Here is a 13,356-nt window from a genome sequence, read left to right as displayed (position 1 = left end):
CGAAATCAAAATCAATTAACCTCAAACAAATCGTGAACTTCTTATGCGAACTGTTTTGACCCACAAAACCAAATGCGAACTCAATTGATGTCATATGCGAACTGATTTCATAGATGCGAACACAATTGATTTCATATGCGAATCCACATCCATCGATATGAAACCAATACCAGTTACAAGCAATTAGTAGCAACCATCGATCCTCTAATTTTCAATTACTCAGCCTTCGCTTTTCATACAACCCGTCGACCCTGAAAAATCGATAAACACCAAATGTCTCATTTTTAGATCGATTTTCTGATTAAATGTCATATTTGAAGAATGATCGATTTTCTGATTAAATGACCCCATTTTGCGAAGTTGGACCACTTATATTATTTCTTGAAAAGATCAGGTGCCAAATGCGAAACTCTAAGCTTTCTTCCCCAATTCGCATTTATACATTAAAAACTTCGCATTTTCATTCAAATTCTTCGCATCTTGCATCCATCCGTCTTTGAGTTCATTCGCATTTCATCGCATTAACTGAGAAATTAATCAGTTGTCTCATATTCGCATTTCAGTTGTTTGAGAAACCCAGATACGAACCCAAATGCGAAACCCACTAATTTCAAATGCGAACCAACCAAAAATCATCAACCACGTACTTGTGTCACCAAATGCGAACTGAATATCACCATTAAATTCTCCTCGCATTCTATAGATGCGAACACAATCCAGATCTCCGACTCCAAGCTTGCGAAATCAAAATCAATTAACCTCAAACAAATCGTGAACTTCTTATGCGAACTGTTTTGACCCACAAAACCAAATGCGAACTCAATTGTTGTCATATGCGAACTGATTTCATAGATGCGAACACAATTGATTTCATATGCGAATCCACATCCATCGATATGAAACCAATACCAGTTACAAGCAATTAGTAGCAACCATCGATCCTCTAATGAGGAAACAGTTTCCTATTCGATTGTGCTTTGCAATGACAATCAATAAAGCTCAGGGACAAACAATTCCATATGTAGGTATCTATCTTCCAGAACCAGTATTCTCGCATGGACAACTTTATGTTGCATTGTCCAGAGGGGTTTCACGTTGCAATACAAAAGTATTAGTAAAGCCTAACGAAAATTCAAAAGGTGATGGGGTTTATACAGCAAATGTGGTGTATAAAGAAGTATTGCACGATTAATATTTTGTGTCGTCTTGACTGGTTGCTTTTTATTGGTTATTTGATGCATGATGTAACAAATAACACCATAGTTTGATTATATTGTCTTCAACATGTACTTTTTTTTAACATAACAATTTTGTAATGGAAACATATCACCGAAAGAACTCACGTGCCCCGCCGCTTTGCGCGGGTAGACGGCTAGTATATATATATATATATATATATATATATATATATATATATATATATATATATATATATATATATATATATATATATAAACTCTATAGTCCGGTCCGGTTTTTATACGGTTTGAAATCTTAAAAACCGTAAGCCAAACCGTTCACTACGGTTTGAAAATTTCAAAACCGCAATCCAAACCGTACAAAAAAATATAAACCGTAAAACCAAACCGATGACCGGTTTGGCTGGTTTCACGGTTTCAAACTGAACCACGATCACCCCTATAGATGATTAAAGAGTAAATTACAGAAATGGTCATTGTGGATTGTTTCAAATGGCATGTCTATTCAAAGCTTTGAGAATTTGATAGGAGTCGTCTTCATGGTTTAAAAAAATTGAACCCATGGTCCTTGCGGTTAGGAGAAATTACATCGTTGGTCCCTCCATAAATATTAAAATAATACTTTACCCTTTCTAATTTCTTTTTCTTTTTACTCTTTTTATATTTATTAAATATAAAACCATAAGGAGCCACCAACCAACCCAACCACCACCCAATCTCCCTCCCCCCCCCCCCCCCCTCTCTCTCTTCACTAGCCACCAGCCTGTCAACACCATGTGCCACCACCATCCGCCGCAAACCAATCCAACGCAAACCACCTTCTTCTCCCTACCCTCACCCCCATCTCTCTTTCTTTATCCTAATAAAACTTCACCACTCCAACGTCATCCGCCAACCACCTACTTCTACCAGACGCCTCTCCCTCTCAAATCTAAAGTGAAAATATCGCCGACCCCACAATAGCCACCATAGTCGCTGACTGGCGAACCAACAACTCACTACTCGTCATCGTTGTGGTCTGTCAAAGCTACCGTCAAAGTTAGGGTTTGAAGAATTGATCCATACACAAAAACCTTTAGCCTAATGTTGCCCTAAAAAATTTACCTCCGAGGATGAAGATGAAGTTGGTGGTGGTTTTCGATGAAATAGTAGAGAGAGAGAGAGAGAGAGAGAGAGAGAGAGAGAGAGATAAAGTATAAGAAGACGGATTGGGGTTGATGTAGAGTTTTTGGCTAAACACAAGCAGATCCGGCGGTGACGGTGGTTTGATGTTGTACAAATGGTGGTGGTCCGTCACAGACTGCGGTGGTCCAATGGTGGTGTATGGTAGCAGGAAAGTGAGAAAAAGAGAGATAGAGACAATGTGAATAAGGAGTGAAAGAGTTAGTAGGAGATATGTGGGTGTAACAACCGTCCGGAGGGTGGGATGGGTGAGTTTTTGGTTTGTATCTATTTTAATTAAAATCATATAAAAACGATTAAAAGGAATTAAAAAAGAAATACTTAAGTGTAAAAAAATCTTTTTTATGGACAAGGGACGTACAATGTAATTTCTTTAAATATGAGTCTCGTCTATTTTTTTAAAAATGGACTAAAAGTGAGAAAAACGATAGGACCAAAACTGTAATTTACTCATGATTAATTTGACGATTGAGTCAAATAATTAAATCGAGAAATACTTACAAGGACCATAACGAAAATAGAAAATAAAAAATAAAAAGCAAAAGAAAAAGAAAAGGCTAACAGGAACAGGTAGACCATTCTTGTAATTTTGTCATTCAGGTTATAATAAATAAAAAGAAAATAAAATTAGAAAAACCAAAAACAGAACATAGAACTAAAATCTAGATACGAGGAGTGAAAGTACAACATGAACCCTAGGTCATGAATAATTAGTGGTTACTCTCACCCTCGAGGAAACGCTTGCTGTTGCCGCTTGCCTCTGGATTTTAGTTATCAGGTAAATCATCAAATTTGTTTTGCATCTTGTTGTCTGCTATTTGGTGCGTGTAAATCCTGCATATGAACAATTGGAGGCATAAACTAGAGCAATTAAACTTGAAATTACAAGATTGGGTTTTTCTTCTAAGTATGGAATTCTGGTTATCAATCCATGTTTGTGTGTCTTGGTTTCTGTTCATACCGATACCAAGAGAAATTTTGAAACTGTTAGTGGTTTTGAATAGATCTAAAGCTATTTGGTAAGGCGATTTGAGGAATGACTATGGGCTGTAATTCATGGTTCGCTTATCATCATATCGCGGGGTTTGACCGAACTGATCTGTTTTAATTTACTGGCTTAGCTTTGCCTATATAACTTGGATTGGATGGTGTTGTTTGTTTCAAAAGGATTTGACCCTGGCTGGCTAAGAGTTTTTGTTGGATTGTTACCGTATCTGAATAATTGTGCAGCCAAACATGTTTCATGTTTGAAGTTGTGTTTTTTAGGCTTTTGTTTCTAGTAGAGTGCTGTATATAGCAATCTGTAAGGCAAAACCCCTCCTTTGGATGGATGCTACACACTGTATATATTATATGGTTGTAATGCATTGCTGTGCTGGTTTGGTTGTGGTGATTTCATAATTTTATATGTACATAATATAACATAAGATGTCTGTGGAAAATTGATGATGTGTTGTTAACTTGTTAATTGTTTTGAGGTTTGAAGGGATGAAAAGCAGTGCCAGTGCAAGGGAAGTGGAAGATGTTCCTGAGTTGATGCAGCGTATACAATCATGGTTGCCGGTAAAAGAAGCAGCCCGCACAAGCGTGTTGTCCAAGTCATGGCTGTACGCCTGGTCTACCATCCCTATCCTCATCTTCAGTGTTGGAAGAGAAAGATGCATGAAGTTGGCGTACATGGACCGTGTTCTATACAGGTATCTCCGTGACAACATACCAATCGAAAGGTTTGACCTTATGATGGACGTCGAGAACCAGGAGTCAGCTTCTCATGCTGAAAAATGGATCGGGCCCTTGGCAACCAAAACTTGTCTCAAAGAGTTTTCCCTCTCAATCACCCTTAACGGTGCCTCGTTTACTTTGCCAGATGAGATACTCTCGGGCGAGAACCTAACTAAGATAAGAGTTTCAGGTACACATGGGGGCCGTGTTCCGATGACGACTAGCCAGCATCCTGTGATCAAGTGTGTGTCCCTACGAGAACTGCACTTGGATTGTGTATGCATAAGTGAAGAGGCACTTAATCACATATTGTCGTCTTGTAGCTTGCTTGTTAAGATAGTGCTTTTAAATTCTTGCAATGGGTTCAACACCATCAAGGTTAAAAACCTTCCTCGTCTTTATGAATTACGAATAAATTTAAATGCTGTAGACTCTACTGCTTTGGAAATCAGTGATGTCCCAAATCTTGGCCTGTTTAGCTACGAACTAGATGTACGATTTTGGCTGCACGATCACCCCCCTCCTCCATTCAACGCCTCTTCAATATCATTAGGAAGAAGCGTGACACACTTAACGTTAGCTGGTGTGATAACGGACAATGCGTGTCTTGACATCTTCAAATCGCAATTTCCTTTTCTCCAGAGTTTGACACTTTATTTGACATCTTGGATGTTGGGAAGCTTCCATTTAACATGTCCTTCCATCAAAATATTGTTCTTGCTGTCGTGCCCAGCCATGGTTATCGATGTACAAGTTTATGCTCCAAAATTACTTTATGTCCATCTTTCTGGCTGCATATTGCCTAGTCTTCTGTTTCCACTCTCGTCTCTTCAGCATTTCAAGGTTTCACTCATGCTCCAGCTTCCTGTTGATGCAGACTTTTTTCTTATGATGAGGGAAGCATTCGAGTTATCACGCTTGTGCTACCTTCATATATTAACTGACAACTCTAATCCACCATTGGATATCGACATCGATGATCTACGAACAAGGCTCCTGCTTCCTCCTGCTACTAACATGCAAGAACTGTGGTTTGAAACGGAACAGGACGAAGGCCTGTGGGAGCGATCTCCATTTTTTGATGCATTCTTTGAGATTTGCCATCCCAAGCAAGTATTTCCACAGCCAGATGTTTCCTTCAAGCAAAACAATCACTTTTGCAGGCTTATGTTGAGGGAGGTATTGGAGAAAAAGAATACTAGAACTGCGTATTGGCCTCATTACCTGAAACATGTTCAAATAAGATGGGATCCTCATAAAAAATGGAAAGCCCTAACAAATTCCCACAGAAGCTTGCTAGACGAGTCCACTCCTGATTTCTACCCCGAGTTCAAACTAAAGTGGCGTTAACCATAATCTCTATTTGTTTTATTATTACATGTTTTAATTTTCGTTGTATCCTATGTATTTCAAACATATTTAAACATATAATTATAAATGTTATATTTATTTGATAATTATAAATGTTATATTTATTTGATACGCCATTTGCTGCATATATAAACACACCCGATTATTATTTGTTGCTAATTATTGTATACCTATTGGTCTGCCAAGCCTAGAACATGACCTTGCAAAAATATTTGTTATTTTGTTATATATATATATATATATATATATATATATATATATATATATATATATATATATATATAAAGCGGCGGCAACGAATAGTTTATTTCAGCAATTAGTGTTATTCTGAAACATGTTACCAAATTGATTTTTTCAATATTTGTTGGATGGGTTAACACTTGTAGTAAAGTCTTTGGCTCTCTGGTTTGGTTCGTGTTCATGATTTATGTCAAACACGACTAACCAAAAAATTGATAAGTCAAATATATCAATTTTTATTTCTAATTTGATTTGTGATTGGACGCATCAAAAAACATTTGTATAGATCTTACAAGTTACAATACCTTATTATAACTCACCACCAGATAATTTACACTACTTAGTCTTTTGTACTGCAAATACGTAGTGTAGATGAAGCCACGCAATATATTTTTTTTTCTCCATTTAACAAAAATGACAACTATTGACTCTATGTCTCTATCAGACTATCACTTTCTCCAACGTGATACTATATTGCAACTTTGTTTCATTGTAAGGAGTAAAGACCACAAAATAATAACTTAATGTTCGAATTTTCTTGAAATGTTTTCATAATTAAAGCTTTTACACAATTATGGGATGGAATTTTGAGAGGTAAAGAAAAATTACCTTTATTTCAATTCCGAATACATTATTACTGTTGACTTAAAAATTCTCCACTGCAATAAACCAACCCCAAACCTTGATAATTTTGTTGAACGATGAAAATATATCTTGAAAAAAACGAATACATTATTTTGGTGAGAATCTGTTATACACTTATTTGTGCATTAAAAATTAACCTATCCATCTTATTCTAAAGAACTACTCAAAGGAAAATAAGAATATGCATAACACACAAATCCAAAGATTCATTTATAAATTGTAGCATAATTCTCCACCATGTACCAACTCAAAGTGCAACATCAACTATTTATTTCATCCCAAAACCAGATAGCACATGTTATCGTAGGTCGTAATATTTTGAAATTAATTTCACTCCCTCTGTTATCTTGTACTTTCTTTGGAACATTAGAAAAATATAACTATATAAGAATATTCAATATCTCCCAATTATTAAAAATTCATTTAAAACTGTTTCTCCATGGGTAGTTGATTTTCGAATCCATATTGAAAACCATTTTCCGTACTTTCCAATAGTTAATCAAACCTGGAAAAATGTGAAGCTTGAATAAACTCACATTTCAGCTTCTCCCTTTTCTGATTTTTTAGTCTCCCTAACCCGACCACCCTTTCATTTAAAGTAAACCCATTTTATATTGACATTGTCTATAAAACTAAACTCACACCCGAACATAACTCACAATTCCAACCAGTTAAATTTTCGTAGAGAAGTTAAAACCTACAGTTAGACATTATATCAAACACTTGGGGTGCCTAAACTGAAAGTAAAAAAAAAAAACACCAGACTAGCCTTTCTTCCTGTTTCTGTTTATGAACTTTCATCTTCAATCAACTGCCATGTAAGGGTTCTATGATGCTTGTTGATTAATGATTTTTTGGAACTCTGCAATAACCAAAACTCAGAAATCATGTGTGGATGAAGATCAACATAGCACGCTAACCATTTACATGGATATAAACAAAACCGATTATGGAGAAATAACTAGGGTTAATGACGATATATGCTTACTGGTTATACATTTGTTTGGTTGGAACATTTTGAATTGAATTATCTCAATTTAGAGATGTTTTCATCGGAAACCGGCAAATGGATCAGCTACAAATTACCTTGCCCTATTCCCATCCAATGGTCGGAACTGGCGGATGGCCCAATCTATTGCTACGGGGCTCTCCATTGGGAAGTACGTTATAATGGCCTGCTTGCATTTGATCCTTACAAAGATCCAAAATCTGTTCGCCTAATTCCATTCCCAGATGACAGAGATCTCCTGAGTAAGTATTTAGACAGTTCTTCTCAATTATGTGGGGAGAGCCAAGGGACCCTTCGTTATTTCGAGGTGGCTCATGGTCGCAAGCAGTTCTATTTGTTCAGCATGTGGGCTATGAATGATTATGAGAAAGGAGAATGGTGTTGTGAGTTTAAGTTGAGACGCAGCGATCTGGAATTGAGTAATTGGCTGACTCGGTACGGATGGTTTATTCCTTTATCGTTTCATCCGTTAAATCCAAATGTTGTGTATTTGTATTGCATGGAGCCTGAGCGTATTGTGTCGTATAATATTCTGAATAGAAGGCTCGATTTTGCTTCTAAACCGAATGACCGCGGTCAAAGTCTTCATTCTGTGATCCCATTTGTGTTGCCAAGATGGCCGGTGCTTGTTCCAATTGCCACTTTTAAAAGCAAAAAAAAAAAAAAAAAAAAGTAAAGTGCAGAAATTAGCCCTCCATAAATATTAAAATAATACTTTACCCTTTCTAATTTCTTTTTCTTTTTACTCTTTTTATATTTATTAAATATAAAACCATAAGGAGCCACCACCCAACCCCCCCTCCCCCCCCCCCCCTCTCTCTCTCTTCACTAGCCACCAGCCTGTCAACACCATGTGCCACCACCATCCGCCGCAAACCAATCCGCATCATACTGGAGAGTTCCTTTCTTCTGATGGATGAGCAGACTAGAGAGTTCCTTTCTTCTGAGGTTACCCGCATCATACTGGAGCAGACTCCTGTGATCTTCGGTTCGATCAAGGAGGGTATTTTAGAGCTGATGGATGAGAGATTGAGTACTTTCCGTGCTGAGATGGCGGCCGTGATGGGGTCGCGCACACTTACGTTCAGGGAGTTCAGGGCATGCGGGGCTCCAGACTATCATGGGGCGCGGGACCCAATAGCGAGTACTAGATGGTTGGCGGATGTGGCCAACGCTTTCCGCACTAGCAGGTGTCCCGAGGGGGACAAGGTCAGATTGGCGTCCTGTCTTCTGAAGGACAGGGCACGGGATTGGTGGGAGGAGGTCGGACATGCCATCTGGGATGATGCGGCATTGGATGCCATGACCTGGGCTGATTTCTCTACCAGGTTCAGGGCGGAGTTTGCACCAGTCATTGAGGTGCAGCAATTAGCTAGGGAGTTTCAGGACCTTACCCAGACTACAGAGACAGTGGCGGAGATCACCGCCAAGTTCAGGGAGAGGGCCCTTCTTGTTCCTCAGTATGCAGCCGATGAGGAGATGAAGAAGGCCCGTTATCATGAGATGTTGCGGAGTGACATCCGTATGTTTGTGAGCCGGTCCAGTTGTAAAACGCTGGACGACATGATTGCCAGAGCTAGAGAGAGGAGATTGATCTCGAGAAGGAGAAGAAGAGGAAACCGGAGGCGGTTTCGGGTTCAGGCAGTGTGGGCAAAAAGCCCAAGGTTTCAGATCACAGGTCTAGGGGTCAGCAGAGCCACGGTCGGTGTGGCAAGTGTGGGAGACTGCACGAGGGGGCGTGCAAGGCAGGGAGTTCCGGCTGCTACAAGTGCGGTCGGACTGGGAATTTGAGTAGGGATTGTACGGCCCCTGCTACTACGGTTACGGCATCAGATCTGATTTGCTTTCAGTGCAATCAGAGGGGACATAAAAGGTCCCAGTGTCCCAGCTTAGCTGCAGCAGGGAAGGTGGTTGCACCTGCCCCTGCCACCTTGAGGATTACGGATGGCCGGCAGGGCCGAGCTGATGCGCCAGTGGCGAAGAGCAGGGCATTTCAGATGACAGCAGAGGAGGCGCGAGCGACTCCTGATGTGGTGACGGGTATGAATCTTTCCTTCATCTTTAATTGTTATTATATCGGTTGAGTATTACTTATGTGGGTATGTTTTATTTAGGGTCGTTCTCTGTGAACGGCATTTCTGCTTTGGTATTGTTCGATTCGGGGGCTACCCGATCATTTGTATAGCTTGCGCTTAGCAAGAGATTTAGCAGAGCTCCAGGGGAGCTGGATTGTCCATTAGAGGTTGAGATAGCAGATGATAGGACCGTGAGGGTCGGCAGAGTACATAGAGGGTGTTCCCTTCAGATATTTGATGAGCAGTTTTCAGTGGACCTGGTTCCTATTCCCCTGCGTGGGAATAAAGTTATTATGGGCATGGATTGGCTGAGCCCCAATGGGGCGGTGATTGATTGTGAGCTTCAGCTAGTGAGGGTTCGCACTCCCAGTGGGGGAGAGATAGTGATTCAGGGCGAGAGGCCCCAGCGAGGACCGATCTTTTGTTCCGCCGCAAGGGCAAGGCGCTATGTTCAGCAGGGTTGCGCCGGTTTTGTAGCTTACGTCTTGGATGCCCGGGAGAAGGGCAAGACGACGATTGATGATGTTCCTATTGTTCGTGACTACCCGGATGTGTTTCCCGAGGATTTGCCGGGGATACCTCCAGAGAGGCAGGTTGAGTTCAGGATCGACCTAGTTCCTGGTGCGGCTCCGATAGCCAAAGCACCGTATCGACTTGCTCCCCCTGAGATGCAGGAGTTGTCTACACAGCTTCAGGAGCTGTTAGACAAGGGTTTCATTCGGCCGAGCAGTTCGCCTTGGGGAGCCCCGATCTTATTTGTGAGGAAGAAGGATGGGTCGCATCGTATGTGCATTTATTATCGGGAGTTGAACAAAGTAACGGTGAAGAACCGTTACCCACTTCCGAGGATAGATGACTTGTTTGATCAGCTTCAGGGAGCGTCTTGGTTCTCCAAGATCGATCTACGCTCCGGTTATCATCAGATGAGGGTTAGAGATGAGGATGTACAGAAGACTGCTTTCAGGACCCGGTATGGTCATTATGAGTTCGTGGTGATGCCATTTGGGCTCACCAATGCCCCAGCCGCGTTCATGGATCTCATGAACCGCGTGTGCAGACCGATGCTGGATCGTTCGGTGATAGTGTTTATAGATGACATCTTGGTGTATTCCAAGACACAAGGGCAGCACGAGGAGCACCTGCGGGAGGTGTTGGAGACTTTGAGGAGGGAGAGACTTTTCGCAAAGTTCTCCAAGTGTGAGTTCTGGTTGCGCGAGGTGTAGTTTCTTGGTCATCTCGTCAACCAGAAGGGTATTTTGGTAGATCCGGCCAAGATTGAGGCCGTGATGCAGTGGGAGGTCCCGAGGTCTCCATCTGAGATTCGGAGCTTCCTGGGGTTGGCAGGGTATTATCGGAGATTTATTCAGGACTTCTCCAAGATAGCAGTGCCGCTCACCCGACTAACCAAGAAGTCGGTGGTTTTTCATTGGGGGCCTGAGCAGCAGGCGGCGTTCGAGACTCTCAGGCAGAGATTGTGCGAGGCTCCGATCCTTACCTTGCCAGAAGGAGTAGAGGATTTCGTAGTCTATTGTGATGCATCGATCACAGGTATGGGAGCAGTATTGATGCAGCGAGGCTATGTGGTAGCTTATGCCTCGAGACAGTTGAAGCCTCACGAGGCTAATTATCCTACCCACGATTTGGAGCTGGGGGCAGTTGTGTTTGCCCTCAAGATTTGGAGACATTACCTTTATGGGGTCCGCTGTACTATATACACGGATCACAAGAGTTTGCGATATCTTATGGATCAACCGAGTTTGAACATGAGACAGAGGAGATGGTTAGACGTGTTGAAGGACTATGACTTCGAGATCCTGTGTCATCCAGGGAAGGCCAACGTGGTGGCCGACGCCCTGAGCCGTAAGGTGTCGGCGGCCCCTATCAGAGATCTGTGTATGAGGATGACAGTGATCACTCCCTTGTTGGAGCGGATCAAGGAGGCTCAGATGGAGGGTCTCAAGGAGGAGAGGCAGAAGTGTGAGAGGATAGTGGGCCGAGTAGCTTCATTTGATTACGACAGTCGGGGTCTGTTGACGCTTCATGGTAGGATATGGGTACCGTACAGGGGTGGGGTACGGCAAGTACTGATGGACGAGGCTCATAAGTCTCGATTTTCTATCCACCCCGGAGCGACGAAGATGTATCGAGATCTTCGACCTGATTATTGGTGGCCCTGCATGAAGCGAGACGTCGCTTGGTATGTTGAGAGATGTTTGACCTGTCGGAAGGTCAAGGCGGAGCATTAGAGACCTCACGGCAAGATGCAGCCGTTAGACATTCCCGTGTGGAAATGGGAGGATATCACCATGGATTTTGTCACCAAGCTCCCCAGGACCGCACGTGGAGTGGACTCGATATGGGTAGTAGTGGATCGATTGACGAAGAGTGCCCATTTTATTCCGATTCAGGAGAGTATATCGGCGGAAAAGTTAGCCGATATCTATGTGCGGGAGATTGTGGCACGTCATGGAGTGCCGGTATCGGTGGTGTCGGACCGGGATGTTCGTTTCACGTCCAGATTCTGGAAGCGGTTCCACGACGAGATGGGTACTCGTCTCCATTTCAGCACCGCTTTCCACCCTCAGACTGATGGGCAGAGCGAGAGGACGATTCAGACTCTTGAGGACATGCTCAGGGCATGTGTTCTAGATTTTGGGGGCAGTTGGGATACGTATCTTCCGTTAGCGGAATTCTCATATAATAACAGTTATCATGCGAGCATTGATCGACCTCCTTTTGAGATGTTATATGGCAGGAAGTGCAGGACCCCGATTTGTTGGGGCGAGGTCGGTCAGCGAGTCATCGGGAGCACCGAAGTGGTGCTCAAGACGACTGAGTTGATCCAGCAGGTCCGTAGTAGGCTGCAGACTGCGCAGAGTCGACAGAAGAGCTACGCCGACAGGAGGCGTTCGGACTTGGAGTTCCAGGTGGGCGATATGGTTCTTCTGAAAGTCTCACCTTGGAAAGGTGTCATCAGGTTCCGGAAGAGGGGCAAATTGGGCCCCAGATTTATTGGCCCTTTCAGGGTTTTGGCCCGGGTGGGTCGGGTTGCTTATCGGTTAGATCTCCCTGAGGAGCTTAGTCAGATACACAACACCTTCCACGTGTCGCAGTTAAGGAAGTGTTTGGTGGATGAGACGGCAGTCGTTCCCTTAGAGGATATCCAGGTTGATAGCGGCCTGAATTATATCGAGAGACCGGTCGCGATTCTGGAACGGAAGATCAAGACCTTGAGGAACAAGGTAATTCAGCTAGTAAAGGTGCAGTGGCAGCACCGGAAGGGGTCTGAATGGACGTGGGAGGCTGAGGAGGAGATGAGAGCGCACTACCCGGAGTTATTTGCAGATCCAGCCGTAGCAGACTTCGAGGACGAAGTCTGAGACAAGTGGGGGAGAATTGTAACGACCCGATCCTGGTATGTTGATTTATTGGTAATTATAGTGAGTTTTTCAAGAGGTACTCGGCGAGTTCATAGCCTGACTCACCGAGTAGGGTCGCGCCTGAGGGCACGCGTGAGCCGGGGACTCGGCGAGTCCATATCCCTAACTCGGCGAGTCCATCCGTCTGGGTGAAACCCTAAATCCCCGGGTTGCCCACTGTTTATACCACCTTATAGCCCCCATCCTCGCCTTCCTCACCCTGAGAACGCAGTGTTAGAAACCTAAACCTCCCTTGAAGAGCTTATATGTGTTTTGGTGCCATTTTGTGAAGGTGTGAAGAAGGAGAAGAAGGAAGAAGCAAGGAGAAGTGTGGTAGTGCAAAGATCCAAGGCCAAATCAGAGTTAATTGAGGTATTTTCGAAGTTCCATCTTGTTATATGCTTTAAACTTCCATTAGAGCTCTCCTAAGAGCTAGTTGATGCTTATTCCAAGCCTTACACTTGCATGAACGTCTTATTAAGTCGAAATAGTTA

At 42.7% G+C, this 13,356-nt stretch overlaps 2 protein-coding genes across 3 annotated transcripts; both read left to right on the top strand.

The window, feature by feature from the left end:
• The first annotated feature begins 3,029 nt into the window (after positions 1–3,029).
• On the top strand, positions 3,030–5,590 carry LOC144997346 (uncharacterized). Of its 2 annotated transcripts, none has more exons than XM_078957226.1 (2): positions 3,030–3,159; positions 3,868–5,590. In XM_078957226.1, exon 2 carries the CDS (start codon positions 3,870–3,872, stop codon positions 5,451–5,453), a length of 1,584 nt encoding a protein of 527 aa, XP_078813352.1. In that variant the 5' UTR covers positions 3,030–3,159; positions 3,868–3,869; the 3' UTR covers positions 5,454–5,590. The 2 variants fall into 2 exon arrangements, with proteins under 2 accessions (XP_078813352.1, XP_078813353.1); XM_078957227.1 differs by having other exon boundaries at positions 3,860–5,590.
• A 1,749-nt stretch (positions 5,591–7,339) lies between these two features.
• Positions 7,340–8,044, top strand: LOC145045491 (putative F-box/kelch-repeat protein At4g22430). Its single transcript, XM_078993813.1, has one exon. The coding sequence runs from the start codon at positions 7,340–7,342 to the stop codon at positions 8,042–8,044; it is 705 nt and encodes a 234-aa protein (XP_078849939.1).
• The last annotated feature ends 5,312 nt before the right edge of the window (positions 8,045–13,356 follow it).

This window comes from Lactuca saligna, chromosome 5 (assembly GCF_052625555.1).
Source record: "Lactuca saligna cultivar CGN05327 chromosome 5, ASM5262555v1, whole genome shotgun sequence".
Taxonomy (NCBI): Eukaryota; Viridiplantae; Streptophyta; class Magnoliopsida; order Asterales; family Asteraceae; genus Lactuca; species Lactuca saligna.
The sequence above is the reverse complement of the archived record's forward strand: the minus strand, read 5'-3'. Positions and strand labels throughout refer to the sequence as shown.

Coding starts and splice junctions, on each gene's coding strand:
- LOC145045491 (XM_078993813.1), top strand. CDS start 7,340: ATGCTTACTGGTTATACATTTGTTTGGTTGGAACATTTTGAATTGAAT.
- LOC144997346 (XM_078957226.1), top strand. CDS start 3,870: ATGAAAAGCAGTGCCAGTGCAAGGGAAGTGGAAGATGTTCCTGAGTTG.